Source organism: Rhinopithecus roxellana, chromosome 9 (genome assembly GCF_007565055.1).
Source record: "Rhinopithecus roxellana isolate Shanxi Qingling chromosome 9, ASM756505v1, whole genome shotgun sequence".
In the NCBI taxonomy this organism is placed as follows: domain Eukaryota; kingdom Metazoa; phylum Chordata; class Mammalia; order Primates; family Cercopithecidae; genus Rhinopithecus; species Rhinopithecus roxellana.
Window position 1 is genome coordinate 94273374 of NC_044557.1, and position 11638 is coordinate 94285011.

General features: G+C 41.0%; 1 protein-coding gene across 1 annotated transcript in view; it reads left to right on the forward strand.

Moving 5' to 3' along the window:
- Window positions 1-1162, forward strand: part of OC90 (otoconin 90) — a 37822-nt gene extending 36660 nt beyond the window's left edge. Inside the window, exon 14 of the mRNA XM_010380300.2 lies at window positions 602-1162. Coding sequence (XP_010378602.2) covers window positions 602-930 — 329 coding nt within the window. The 3' untranslated portion in view covers window positions 931-1162. The remainder of the gene's footprint in view (window positions 1-601) is intronic.
- The last annotated feature ends 10476 nt before the right edge of the window (window positions 1163-11638 follow it).

An 11638-nucleotide genomic window follows, 5' to 3' on the forward strand; every position in this document is an offset into this window, starting at 1 on the left:
CCCCAGAAGAAGGTCAAACTCACCATTTTCAGTTTTTATTGGGAAGTTGCCCACAAGCTCAAGATGTCTCCTTTTGTTAGGAAATTTTCTCCTCCCTGTTGTCAGCTGCCTTACAATTGCTTGACAGTCACCTGACAGTTGCCTGATCTTCTTTGGGGCCCTATCCTGCCCTGCTCATATCTACCTATCTACCTACTCTAACACCAGGGTGAAAAATGGAGACATAAACTGACAATGACTGTACAATGTGATTAACACATAACCTGCAGTGATATACAAAAACACGAAGTGGGATTCCATGGGAACCCGCAGGAAAGACACTTCCCTTAGCCTGGTGGCTCAGGGAAACTTTCTGGAGGAGGAGAAGCCAGCCTAGTCTTGACAGGCACCTGTTGAGAGCATTGAGAGCATTCCTGGCAGAGGGATCATTCCCAGCAGGAGGAGAAAGTTGGAAAATTGCCAGCCATATAAAGCGCACACCCTGAGGGCATGTGGAAGATGGGGAGGAAGGAGAAGGGCTGAGGGGTGGCCAGGGCTATGGGGGGCTCCCAGTGCCATCCTCAGAGATCTCACGTCTCCTACTCTGCACTTTCCTTCTAAGGTGCGGGCCAAAGCCTGTGTGAGAAGTTGCTCTGTGCCTGTGACCAGATGGCAGCTGAGTGCATGGCCTCTGCCTCCTTTAACCAAAGCCTGAAGTCTACAAGCAGACTCGGGTGCCCTGGGCAACCAGCGACCTGTCAAGACAGCCTGCACCATGTGCCTGCAGCCCCCACCCTGAGCTCCAGCTCTGAGGAGGACAGCCAGGAGGACTCTCCCCAGGAGGACCTTGGCAGATCCAAGAGGTTTCTGCAGAAGTCATTGGGTCCCTTGGGGACCAGGCCCCTCCATGGAAGATACATGCCCAGAGAAAATGGTGAATACCCTCAGTAGTGCGGCTCCTGCTCCACCTTCAGCTCTTTAGCCCTCAGCCTCCTCTGTCCCTTGGAGCCTTCCTCCCTTCCTTTAACCCAGAGGCTGAGAGGGAACAGAGGCCGTGAGCTCTGCCCATGCACCATCAGCTGTGGTCCCCTCACAAGCCAATGTGCATTTGGAGAAGGCAGACCATGGTACCTCCATACTCCTTTAGTGCACTCTGGAAGCTCAATAAATACTCCAATCAACATACTCTGATGGTTTTTCTTTTAAGACATGTTTAGATACTGTCTCATGAGTAGATTATAAAAGTGGAGATAGAGACAATGAAGGAAAAAATATCTCAACTCCCTAATCACAGAAAGCTACTTCTCCTTTTCTTAAAAAAACTACATATATATGAGCATATTGTATCAATCCTATGAAATTACCACCAATAACCCACCCATGCTGAGGACTGAGATGGCAGCTTTTCTAGTGTGTGCCCTAAAAAATACACTTGGCACCCTAAGAGGGTGGCCCTGTGTCACAGCCACCAGCAAGAGAAATTGCTGATCACCCTGTCCTGGGTCGTAGGCTTCATTTTTTTTTTTTTTTTTTGAGACAGAGTCTTGCTCTGTTGCCCAGGCTGGACTGCAGTGGTATGATCTCAGCTCACTGCAAGCTCCACTTCCCGGGTTCACGCCATTCTCCTGCCTCAGCCTTCTGAGTACCTAGAACTACAGGTGTCTGCCACCACACCCAGCTAATTTTTTGTGTTTTTGGTAGAGACAGGGTTTCAATACCATTTATCTCAGTGGTTGGAAGTTCCAGGGATGCAGGTGCCCACTCTGATACAGGCAGTTTAATATTATGGTGATTAAAAAATACTTAAATGCCATCCATCCATCCATCCATCCACCCATCTATCCACTCACCCACCCAATAGTTATTGAGCTTTTATGGTGTACCTAGCAAAAGGCAATGTTCTACCAGAACTGCCCTTAATATTCTATGGGGACACAAACTCTTTGGTTCCTATCATATCTTTGGTTCTCAACCCCCATGCATCAGGTATCCTGTAGTAAGAAGATATTTTATTTTCTCCCTCTCCTCAGACAGGAAAGCAGAACTTCTAAAGAACTCAGTGTTTGCTGACTTTCATGGCATGAAAATATCCCAAGGTTGGCAACACCTTAAGTAGTCAAAAGGTCACGGTGCCAAACCAACAGTCGATACCCTTCCCTACCTTCTAGGGAAACCATGTGATAATCATTTTTTTTTGACGAATACAACACACTGGAATCTTTTCAACAACATGATCTTAACTAATAGTCTAAGGTTGCATTGTCCCAGAAGTAGACCCTTAGACAAGGACTTAAGGGCACGTAGTTTATTTGGAAACTGAAGAAAACACTGTGAGGAGAGTGAAGAAATAAGAAAGGAAAGAAAAGGCAGCCAGTGAATGTGATTTATCAAGCCAAATACCACTGTGGAGGCCTAGACCACTTTCCACTAGAAGTGCCATCCAAGACTTTGGGAGCAAGGGTAGGATGCACATTTCAGAGTCATCTCATCCAAGGGAAAAAAGTGGAATACACACACATGCACAAACACACACACACACGCGCGTCCGCGCACACACACACACACACACACACACACACACACAGACAGACAAGCAGAGACGGTGAGAGAGAGGGATGGAGGGAGACAAACTTCCATCAGTCATTGCTCCTGAGGAGGGTGATATTTCCTTCTGGCCTGCTGCACAGCTGGGGACAAAATGGGCTCTGGTGGCCAGAGAAGTCTTTAGGCAAAGAAATGCAGGTGTCAGCAGCTGACAATCAGCCAGCATGCACTAAAATGGCAAGGATGGAGGCATGCCCCCATGGCATTTGCTGCAAGTAATAAATTGCTTGTTGGCTGGCTCCTTCTTCCCTTCCTTTAATCCAGGAGGAATTGACTAAAGGTCCACTCACCACGGCTGTCACTGTGTTAGGTTACCCACAGTATAATAACCATCTGCCTTATCCACAACTTCACTAGAAGCAGCTGAATGTGACTGGGGGAAAAAAAAAAACCAAAACTGAGCTGACCTATTTCACTTCAAGTTTACAACCATGAAACCTCAAATGGATGCTCAGACTTTTCCTAATCCGTTGACTCTTCTGCTCTACAGGACAACTATTTGGTATCTTCTCTTCTGCCCTCAAATTCCCCTTGCCTCCCTCTCACTCTCAATTGAGGATTCAAGAACTTTGAAGAATTCGAAATTTTACCTTACTTACAACCTTACAAGGTTGTGTTTCATGGATGCTGGCAAAAGACCTGAGATGCTTGGGTCAGAGACAAAGGACTTTATTACTTACAGCAATGACAGTAGCCTGAGTGCCAGCATTCATGTTGCTTTCCTGAAACCTGAAGCAGTGCAGAGAGGGCCAGGGGACACCTACACATGCAGTGGTTTTAATTACACAGGAGAATTCTGAATTTAGGGAACCTGGATGTTTTATAACAGGCTTTAAGACTGCCTGTCTTATATCCCAGATGGAGACATTATGTTTAAAATACAGAAAATAAGTATGTCTGCCTACGGAGTCAAAGGGAAACATTATCCCTGTCTTCCCAGTCTGTTTGCTATACTGCATCCTTGAAAAGTTAGTCCAGGATAAAGGTAGTTTATGTCTCAGCTCACAAGACATGCAGAAATGCAAGAGACACATGGAGAATTGTTTAGTATGATTCTCATCTAATACTCAGTACAGTATTAGATCTCATCTAATATTCATTTAATTAGATCTCATCTAATACTCTATTGAGAGAATTGAAGCTTTCCAATGGGAATACCTTCATCTTCCTGCCATCAAAACTACAAAATTCCCCGCATAGACTTTCTCTTCCTTCTTGTTACAATGAAGTAAGTGTTCCTTGTCCTTATCGATGGTCAAATTCTCCACCTACCATCTAGTACAATGCCCTCTTACCTTCTCTAGGGTTTGATTCCTGCAAATATCTCCTCTTTGTTCTATATCAATTTCTCTTCCTCTTCTGTATCACTCTAATCTGCGTGCAAATACAGCCTAAAGTCTCCCATCTATAAAAATCCCTCCCTTGACTCTACATTCTGCTCCAGATATCACTCCCCATTTATTTATTTGTTCTTAAAAGACAACTTCTCAAAAAATGGTTACATTCCCTGTCATCTTTTCAATCAGGCACATAACATCATTCAACAGAAACTGTTCCAGTCAAAGTCACAAATGACCTCCATATCGCTGCTTGGACCACTGGACACCTTTTAATCTTCCAGTATAATTCCACACTGACCACTCCGTCTTTCTTCAACATTTTCCTCTTATCAGCAATGACTACACATTCTACTAGTTTTCATTCTACCTTTTTGGTTACTTTCCCTCAGTCTTCTTTGCTTATTCCTCCTTCTTTAGCAACCCTCTAAATGTTAGTGTACTTGAGTGCTCAGTCCTAGGCATTATAAAAGAAAAATTTTGCTCTAGACATTTGTTAAAAAATGGCAAGGCAGATTTTATTCAGTACTACTGCAGTAGAGGAGAGACCTCTGTGCAACTTGAGCTCAACTCTGCCAAAACAAAAGGTGAGAGGCCTTTTTCTCAGGTATACAACTCAATATTGTAAATTATTGTCCCCATGCTGTACATTAGATCTCTAGAACTTATGTTGCACAATTGAAACTTTGTATCCTTTGACCAACATCACACCATTCTTTCCTCCCTTAAGTCCCTCTTCTCTGCTTGTACAGGTTTGAGAATTTTAGATTTTACATATAAGTGAGATTATGCAGAATTTTTCTGTGTCTGGCTTAATTTACTCAGCATAATGACTTCTAGCTCCATCCTTGCTGTCACAATGGCAGGATTTTCTTTTTGTGGGTGTAGCTGAATATTTCATTGTGCATATATACACCGCATTTTCTTTAATCATTCATCTGTCAAAAAATATTTAGGTTGTTTCCATATGTTGACTATTGTGAATAATGTTGCAATGAATACAGGAGTGCAGATACCTCTTTGAAGCCTATTTTTAATGCCTTTGGATATCTCTATCTATCTATCTATCTATCTATCTATCTATCTATCTATCTATCTATCTATCTATCTATCATCTATCTTTCTATAGAGAGAGAGGAGTGGGATTGCTGGATCATATAGCAGTTCTATTTTTAATATTTTGAGGAATCCCTGTACTGTTTTCCATAATGGCTGTGCCAATTTAAATTCCCACCAAAAATATAAAAGAGTTCACTTTTTTACACATCATGACCAACACTTTTTTGTATATTTGATACTAACCACCGTAACAGATTTGAGGTGATATTTCATTGTGGTTTTGATTTGCATTTCCCTGATGATTACGAATGTTGCACACTGTTTTATATGCTTTGTTAGCCATATGAATGTCTTCTTTTGGGAACTATTTAGGTCCTTAGCCCATTTTTAAACTAGATTATTTGTATTTTTGGTATTGAGTTATGTGAATTCCTTATGTATTTTGGATACAAACCAAAATGCCTAAGAATGTATTTTTTCTCACATTTTGTAGGTTGTCTTTTTACTCTGTTGTTTACTTTGGTATGCAGAAGCTTTTTCATTTGACATAGTCCACTTGATTGTTTTTGCTTTTGCTGCCTTTGTTTTTTGGGTCATCTCCAAAAAAATTATTGCCAAGACCAATGTCAAGAAGGTTTTTCATATATTTTCTTCTAGGATAGTGTCAAGTTTTGTGTCGAAATCTTTAACTCATTTTGGGTTGATTTTGGTGTATGCTGTGAGATGTGGCTCTAATTTCTTTATTTTTTCAATGTGTATATCCAGTTTTCCAAACACCATTTGTTGAAGAGGCTGTCCTTTCCCCATTGTGTGTTCTTAGTACTCTTGTAAAAGATCAGCTAACCATTAGTTTGTGCATTTATTTGTGGGCTTTCTATTCTGTTCCATTGGTTTGTGTCTGTTTTTATGCCAACACCATACTTGCTTATTATAGCTTTGTAATGTACTTTGTAACCAGGAAGTGTGATGCCTCCAACTTTGTTCTTCTCAAGATTGCTTTGGCTATCCAGGATCTTTTGTGGTTCCATATGAATTTTAGGATTGTTTTTTCTATTTCTGTAAAAAAAAAAAAAAACGCCATAAGGATTTGCACAGGGATTGCATTGAATCTGTAGATCACTTTGTGTATTATGGACATCTTAATAATATTAATTATTTCAATTCTTGAAGAATGTTTCTCCATTTATTTGATTCTTTTTTAGTTTCCTTCATCAGTGTCTCATAATTTTTATTAAATAGGCATTTTACACCTCTGGTTAATTCCTAAGTATTTTATTTTCTGTTACTGATGTAAGTCTGATTGTTTTCTTAATTTCCCCTTAGCATAGTTTGTTGGCTGGGGTGTGCTAAAGGAAACGTACTGAAGGATGTAAGGGGGACTGGTCTATGTGATAAGCCATCTGTGTTTGTTAATTGGTGGTTATCTAAAGGCAGAACAAATTTCTCATGTGTTAAGGACAGGAGGCAGTTTTGCAAATGAGAGCAAGGTGGGAGATAGCTCTTTTGTAAACTGGAGCAATGTTGAGGGAGATAGCTCTGCTGTCTCAGTTCCTGAGCCTACCCACCCTCAGGAATTGGGACAGGAGAGCTATCTCTCTCAATGTTGGCCTATCAAAGAGATGGCTCCTAGGTCTGTGAGGAGACATTTCTGAGTGGTAGAAGATTTATATCTCAAAGGGGCAGGGAAAATAATTCCTTTTCACTGGAAGGAAGATTCAATTATTTTGTCAGCATCGAACTTTCTCAGACAAGGACTTAAGTGGGGCTGGGGTCCTTATTCTAAGGGTGTGGCCTTGAGCTGTTAGGAGCTATACTGGTATTTGCTCAAGCCTCCTAGTGTGGAGAGTGGACAAAATTGTTTGTGGTGAGAGTGGAAGTTCTCAAAGGCCTAGTCTGAGGCCTACTTGAGAAGAGGGCTCAGAGGAGCCTGACTTGATCTCCTTGATCAAGGAGAGAGTCTTTGTCAGTATTCTCTTCTCTCTTCATGCAGTCTACTGATGATTTCCATATTTATGGCTCAAATGCTGACCTTTTCCATGACTCCAAACTCGTATATTTGAATAGTCACTTGGATTTTTGCTCGATAGTCTTTAAGCATCTGAAGCTTAACTTCGTCAAAACAAACCCCTTGATTCCTAGCCTGATGCATCCTCTCCTACTATGAACTTGCTCTTGCCCCACTCTTCCTGCCTCAGTGAATGACATAGCCAATCATCAAACTTAATCTGTCCTAAAACCTCGGAAACTTTTCCTGTATCTTCTCAATTCAACCCATCAATACACTCTCCTGGCTCTACCTCCCTTGGTCTACATCTCACCGGCAACAACCAGCTGCTCAGGTACTGGGAATGAAGTAGGTCTAGATTCCTGAAAAGTCCTGCCAGGGAGAGCAGTATTTGGACTAGGAAGCCTTTATGGAGAGCTTTTTAAAGGGGTGTCTTGCAGTGTCTGTCAGGTACAGCTTAAACTGGTAGTTTGCTTTATATTTACAGTAGTCCCCTGCTTATCTGCAGTTTTGCTTTTTGTGGTTTTAGTTACCTGTGGATAATTCCGGTCTGAAAATATTAAATGGAAAACTCTAGAAATGAACAATTCAGAGTTTTTAAACTGTGTACTGTTCTAAGTAGTGTGACAAAATCTCTCACCACCCCAATTCATCCCACCTAGGATGTGAATCACCCCTTTGCCTAGCATATCTGTACTGTAGAAACTCTCAGTTATCAGATTGACTGTTGCAGTACTGCAGTGCTTGTGTTGAAGTCACCCTTATTTTATGTCTATAGAAGTATATTGTTATTCATTTTTCTATGGGCTTATTGCTGTTAGTCTCTTACTGTGCCTAATCTATAAATTAAACTTTATCAAAGGTGTGTATGATAGGAAAAAACATAGTAGTATATAGAATTTGGTAGTATCCACGGTCTCAGGCATCCACCGGGGATCTTGGAATATATCCCCTGCAGATAATGGGGGAATAAAGTACATTTGTTTTATGTTAATAGCTTATCAAGAATTTCACCCTGGTTGGCTGACTGGTAAAGGCAGGATTCAGGCATTCCAGACCCCTGGTAAAAATACCATCTTATAAAAAATTCTGGGTTTATGCTTAACAATCTGCAGGGTAGGTTTAGATTGTGAAAGGCCTTGAGTGTCTGGCTAAGAAGCGAGCATATTGGTTCTTTTAAAACACATCAAGTTCACTACTTCTGCTTAACAATCTTTAATTGTTCTCCCTATAAACACTGTTAAGCAGAAGTAGTGAACTTATGTTTTAAGAGATGATTCTGACAGTGCTTAACTGAACTAGAACTGCAAAGTGCCTCCATGTCCCATTCCCCGCTGTGTGTCTTGGAGTAAGCACCAACTTCTATCCTGTTTAGTTTCCTAAATCACTTTTCATTTCATGTCTTTTCCGTTGGGCCCATCTTGCTGGCTGCATAGCGGAGGGAGGGGACAGTCCCATTCTGCTCCAGAAGGCCAGAGGGAAGGCGTTAGATTTGATGATTCCCAAGCATTATTCCAGGTCTGACTCAGTGAAAACAGTCTTCATAGCACTACACTGTAGACTGAATTACAAAAAGCTAGACCTGAAAGGGAATTTAAAGGTGATACTTTCCCTGACATTACAGGATTCTGATGGTAACCTCTCCCCCAACAGTATAAATCAATAATGGATGGAGAGAAAGACTTTTTACCCCACTTTGAGTTTATATGGTTTCTAGGGCATTTTTAGATTTCAAATCCTAATAGTTTGAAAAAGGGAACGGCAAACACATGAACAAGCAGCTCTTCTAACTTCTTGGTATCTTTCTCTTGGTCCCTTTCGCAGCCCCTCTTTCTAAAGCTATGTGTTCCCAGGTGTCTATGTGGGGCCAGCAGCTTTTCACAAGTCACAAACCCTCTCTTCCTTGGGACACGCTCATTCACTTTCAGTTTTAATTATTGTCAATGTGCTTTTGACTTCTGAATCACTACCAAATCTCTAAATTCCAAGCCTGAATATTCAACTTCAGGCTAGTATATGTTACTTGGATGCTCCCCAGGCATCTTAAATTTAACACATCCAAAACAGGACTCATGTTAAAGGAGTCACTTCCTCAGGAAGCAGAAAGGCTGGTGTTATAACGATGATGGAAGCCCTATAATGTTGGGCAAGGAAGTCTGGGTCCTGTTGTGTATAGGAAAGTCTGAGAAGTATTTTAAGCAGTGCTTCCTACACTTCAGAAAGATGTATCTGGCAGCAAAATAAAAAATTGGAAAGAGTGCAGACTAGGCACAAGAGGCTACAACTAAAAAAGACAACTCAATAAAAAATAAAGATTCAGGATATATATTTCTCCAAAGAAGATATACAAATGGCCAAAGAGCACATGGAAAGATGTTCAACATTATTAGTCCCTAGAGAAATGCAGTTGCCAGGGCCTGGTGGTGAAGGGGAATGAGTGACTGGTAAGGAGTATGCAGTTTCTTTTTGGGTGATTTAAGTGTTCTGGGATTAGATAGTGGTGATCAGTGCTTCACTTTGTGAATATATTAAAAGCCACTGAACTGTACACTTTGAAATGTGAATTTTATGGTATGTGAATTATATCTCAGTAAAATGTTTCTTTTTTTTTTTTCTTTTTAAAAGTAGACTACTATGGACTGAGTTGAATGCCCTGGATCCCTAATTTCAATTTCTTTATTCATTTAGATGACTTACAATTATATTTGAGATGATTACTTTTTATATTTTCTTGCTATATTAGGGCATGGAATGGTATTTCTAATTTTCAGATACACTAAAGTTGATGTCATAATCAGAAGTTTACTAGTTTAATGTTAGTTGGTGAATGACTACTGTCAGCTTTAAGTCTGAATTTCAATGTTCTCATCTGTAAAATGTAAGCTTTGAATGAACCTGACTCTAAGATTCTTTCAGCTGTTAAGTCTCTTAAATCAGGAATCGTACAAGTGTACAGCTGTAACCTTTATGCAGGTGAAGTAGGATAAGAAAAGCAAAGGGTTAGCAAATAGAACAGTGCAAGAGATTTTATGGCCAAAACCAGTGAGTGAGCAAGATGGGGGACACATGAAATATAAACCAAATGCTCCCAGATTTAGTCTTGTTCTTAAATACCAGATTAGATGGTGCTATCTTGGAGATCTTTTGCTTGACTTCACATCCTCTAATCCTCACATATCCCTTCAGACCCTGCTGTGATAACAATTTCCACACAGACTCTGCCTGCCTCATGGAAGTGGAATGGCAATGCCTGCGTGCTTGCTGTACTGCTGTACTTCCTGCCTTCTGGCACAGGACTTCCCTGAGAAAGACGTATGGGAAACCTGGGGTAACAGCTCAGCACTCAAGCACAAACAGTCCAAAAATGTGGGGGAGTTAATGACCACAGGGCCACCTTCAGCCATGAACAGAAGCCAAATAATAGATGCTTTCCCAATTTTTCATCCCCTGGGAAGTTTTGAGATTATTTTTATGAGACTCCTTAGAATGTCCAATGGAATGGTTATGTAGGCACCTCAAGTGATAGACAATCAAAAAATCCTCTTAACCGGCTTTTTCTGCTTCCATGTTAGATCAATTCCCAAAGTAATACCTGCACATACTCCTTGTCTCAGGCTCTGCTTTAGAGACACCTAGGCTAAGACAGTGCCTTCCTAAGAGTCTGCCTCTGATTCAACATACAGGTAAAAGGCTGAATACAGCAAAACTAAGAGGCAGAGTTTAATGTTCCACCTCGCCTCTGCTTTTTCCTTCATTTGAACTTGGCACTTGAGATCAATAGTTTTATCAGATGAGAGAACAGGTAACAGGATCACAGCAAGAGTTGGAAGGAAAGTATCTGGGATAGCACAGCAAACACCGTGCTCATTTTATACCCATGCAAACAGGTTCACAAACGTGGAATGGCTGGCCTAAGACTGCAAAGCTGAGGGCTGCCCAGTTGCTTATGTGCCAGTGTTGTGAACTCAAGGATGATTATTAATCATTTATTGAATGCTTATTCTGTGTCACGTAGGCGTGGCACAGGGAACCTCTTCTAAGTGGTTCACTTACTCCTCACAGCTAACCTCGGAGGGCAGAACTTACCATACTCATTTTACAGATGAGAACTTCACGGATCAAAATTCAGTCACTGGCCTAAGGTCACTCAGTCAGGTAGTGGTGGTGCTGAATTTGTGAACAAGAGCCGGAGCTCCTCACCACTATGCTACATTGCCTAACAAAGGAGGTTCAGGCTATGATGCACATCTTTGTAAGTGGTAGAATAAGCAAACTGGGGGTTGGGGGAGATAGGGTACTGAGGGTGTATATATATATATATATATATATATATTTCTTATTTTTTCAAGAGCTGCTTTGTGTAATTTATAGGACAAGGAGGTAGGGTTGAAAAGACAATCATTAAGACTGACACGGAGATGGCAACTACATTTTCACAAGCACACACTGTGAACTTTACCTTACTATGTCTTGTCATGACTAGTAGTTATCATTCTGATATTCCAATGTACATGGGAATGAATCCACTTGGCAAATTCATTTCTACTAAAGCTTTTCATTTTTTGTTTTTGAGATGGGGTCATGCTTTGTCAACCAGACTGGAGTACAGTGGCATGATCCTAGCTCGCTGCAGCCTTGAACTATTGGGCTCAAA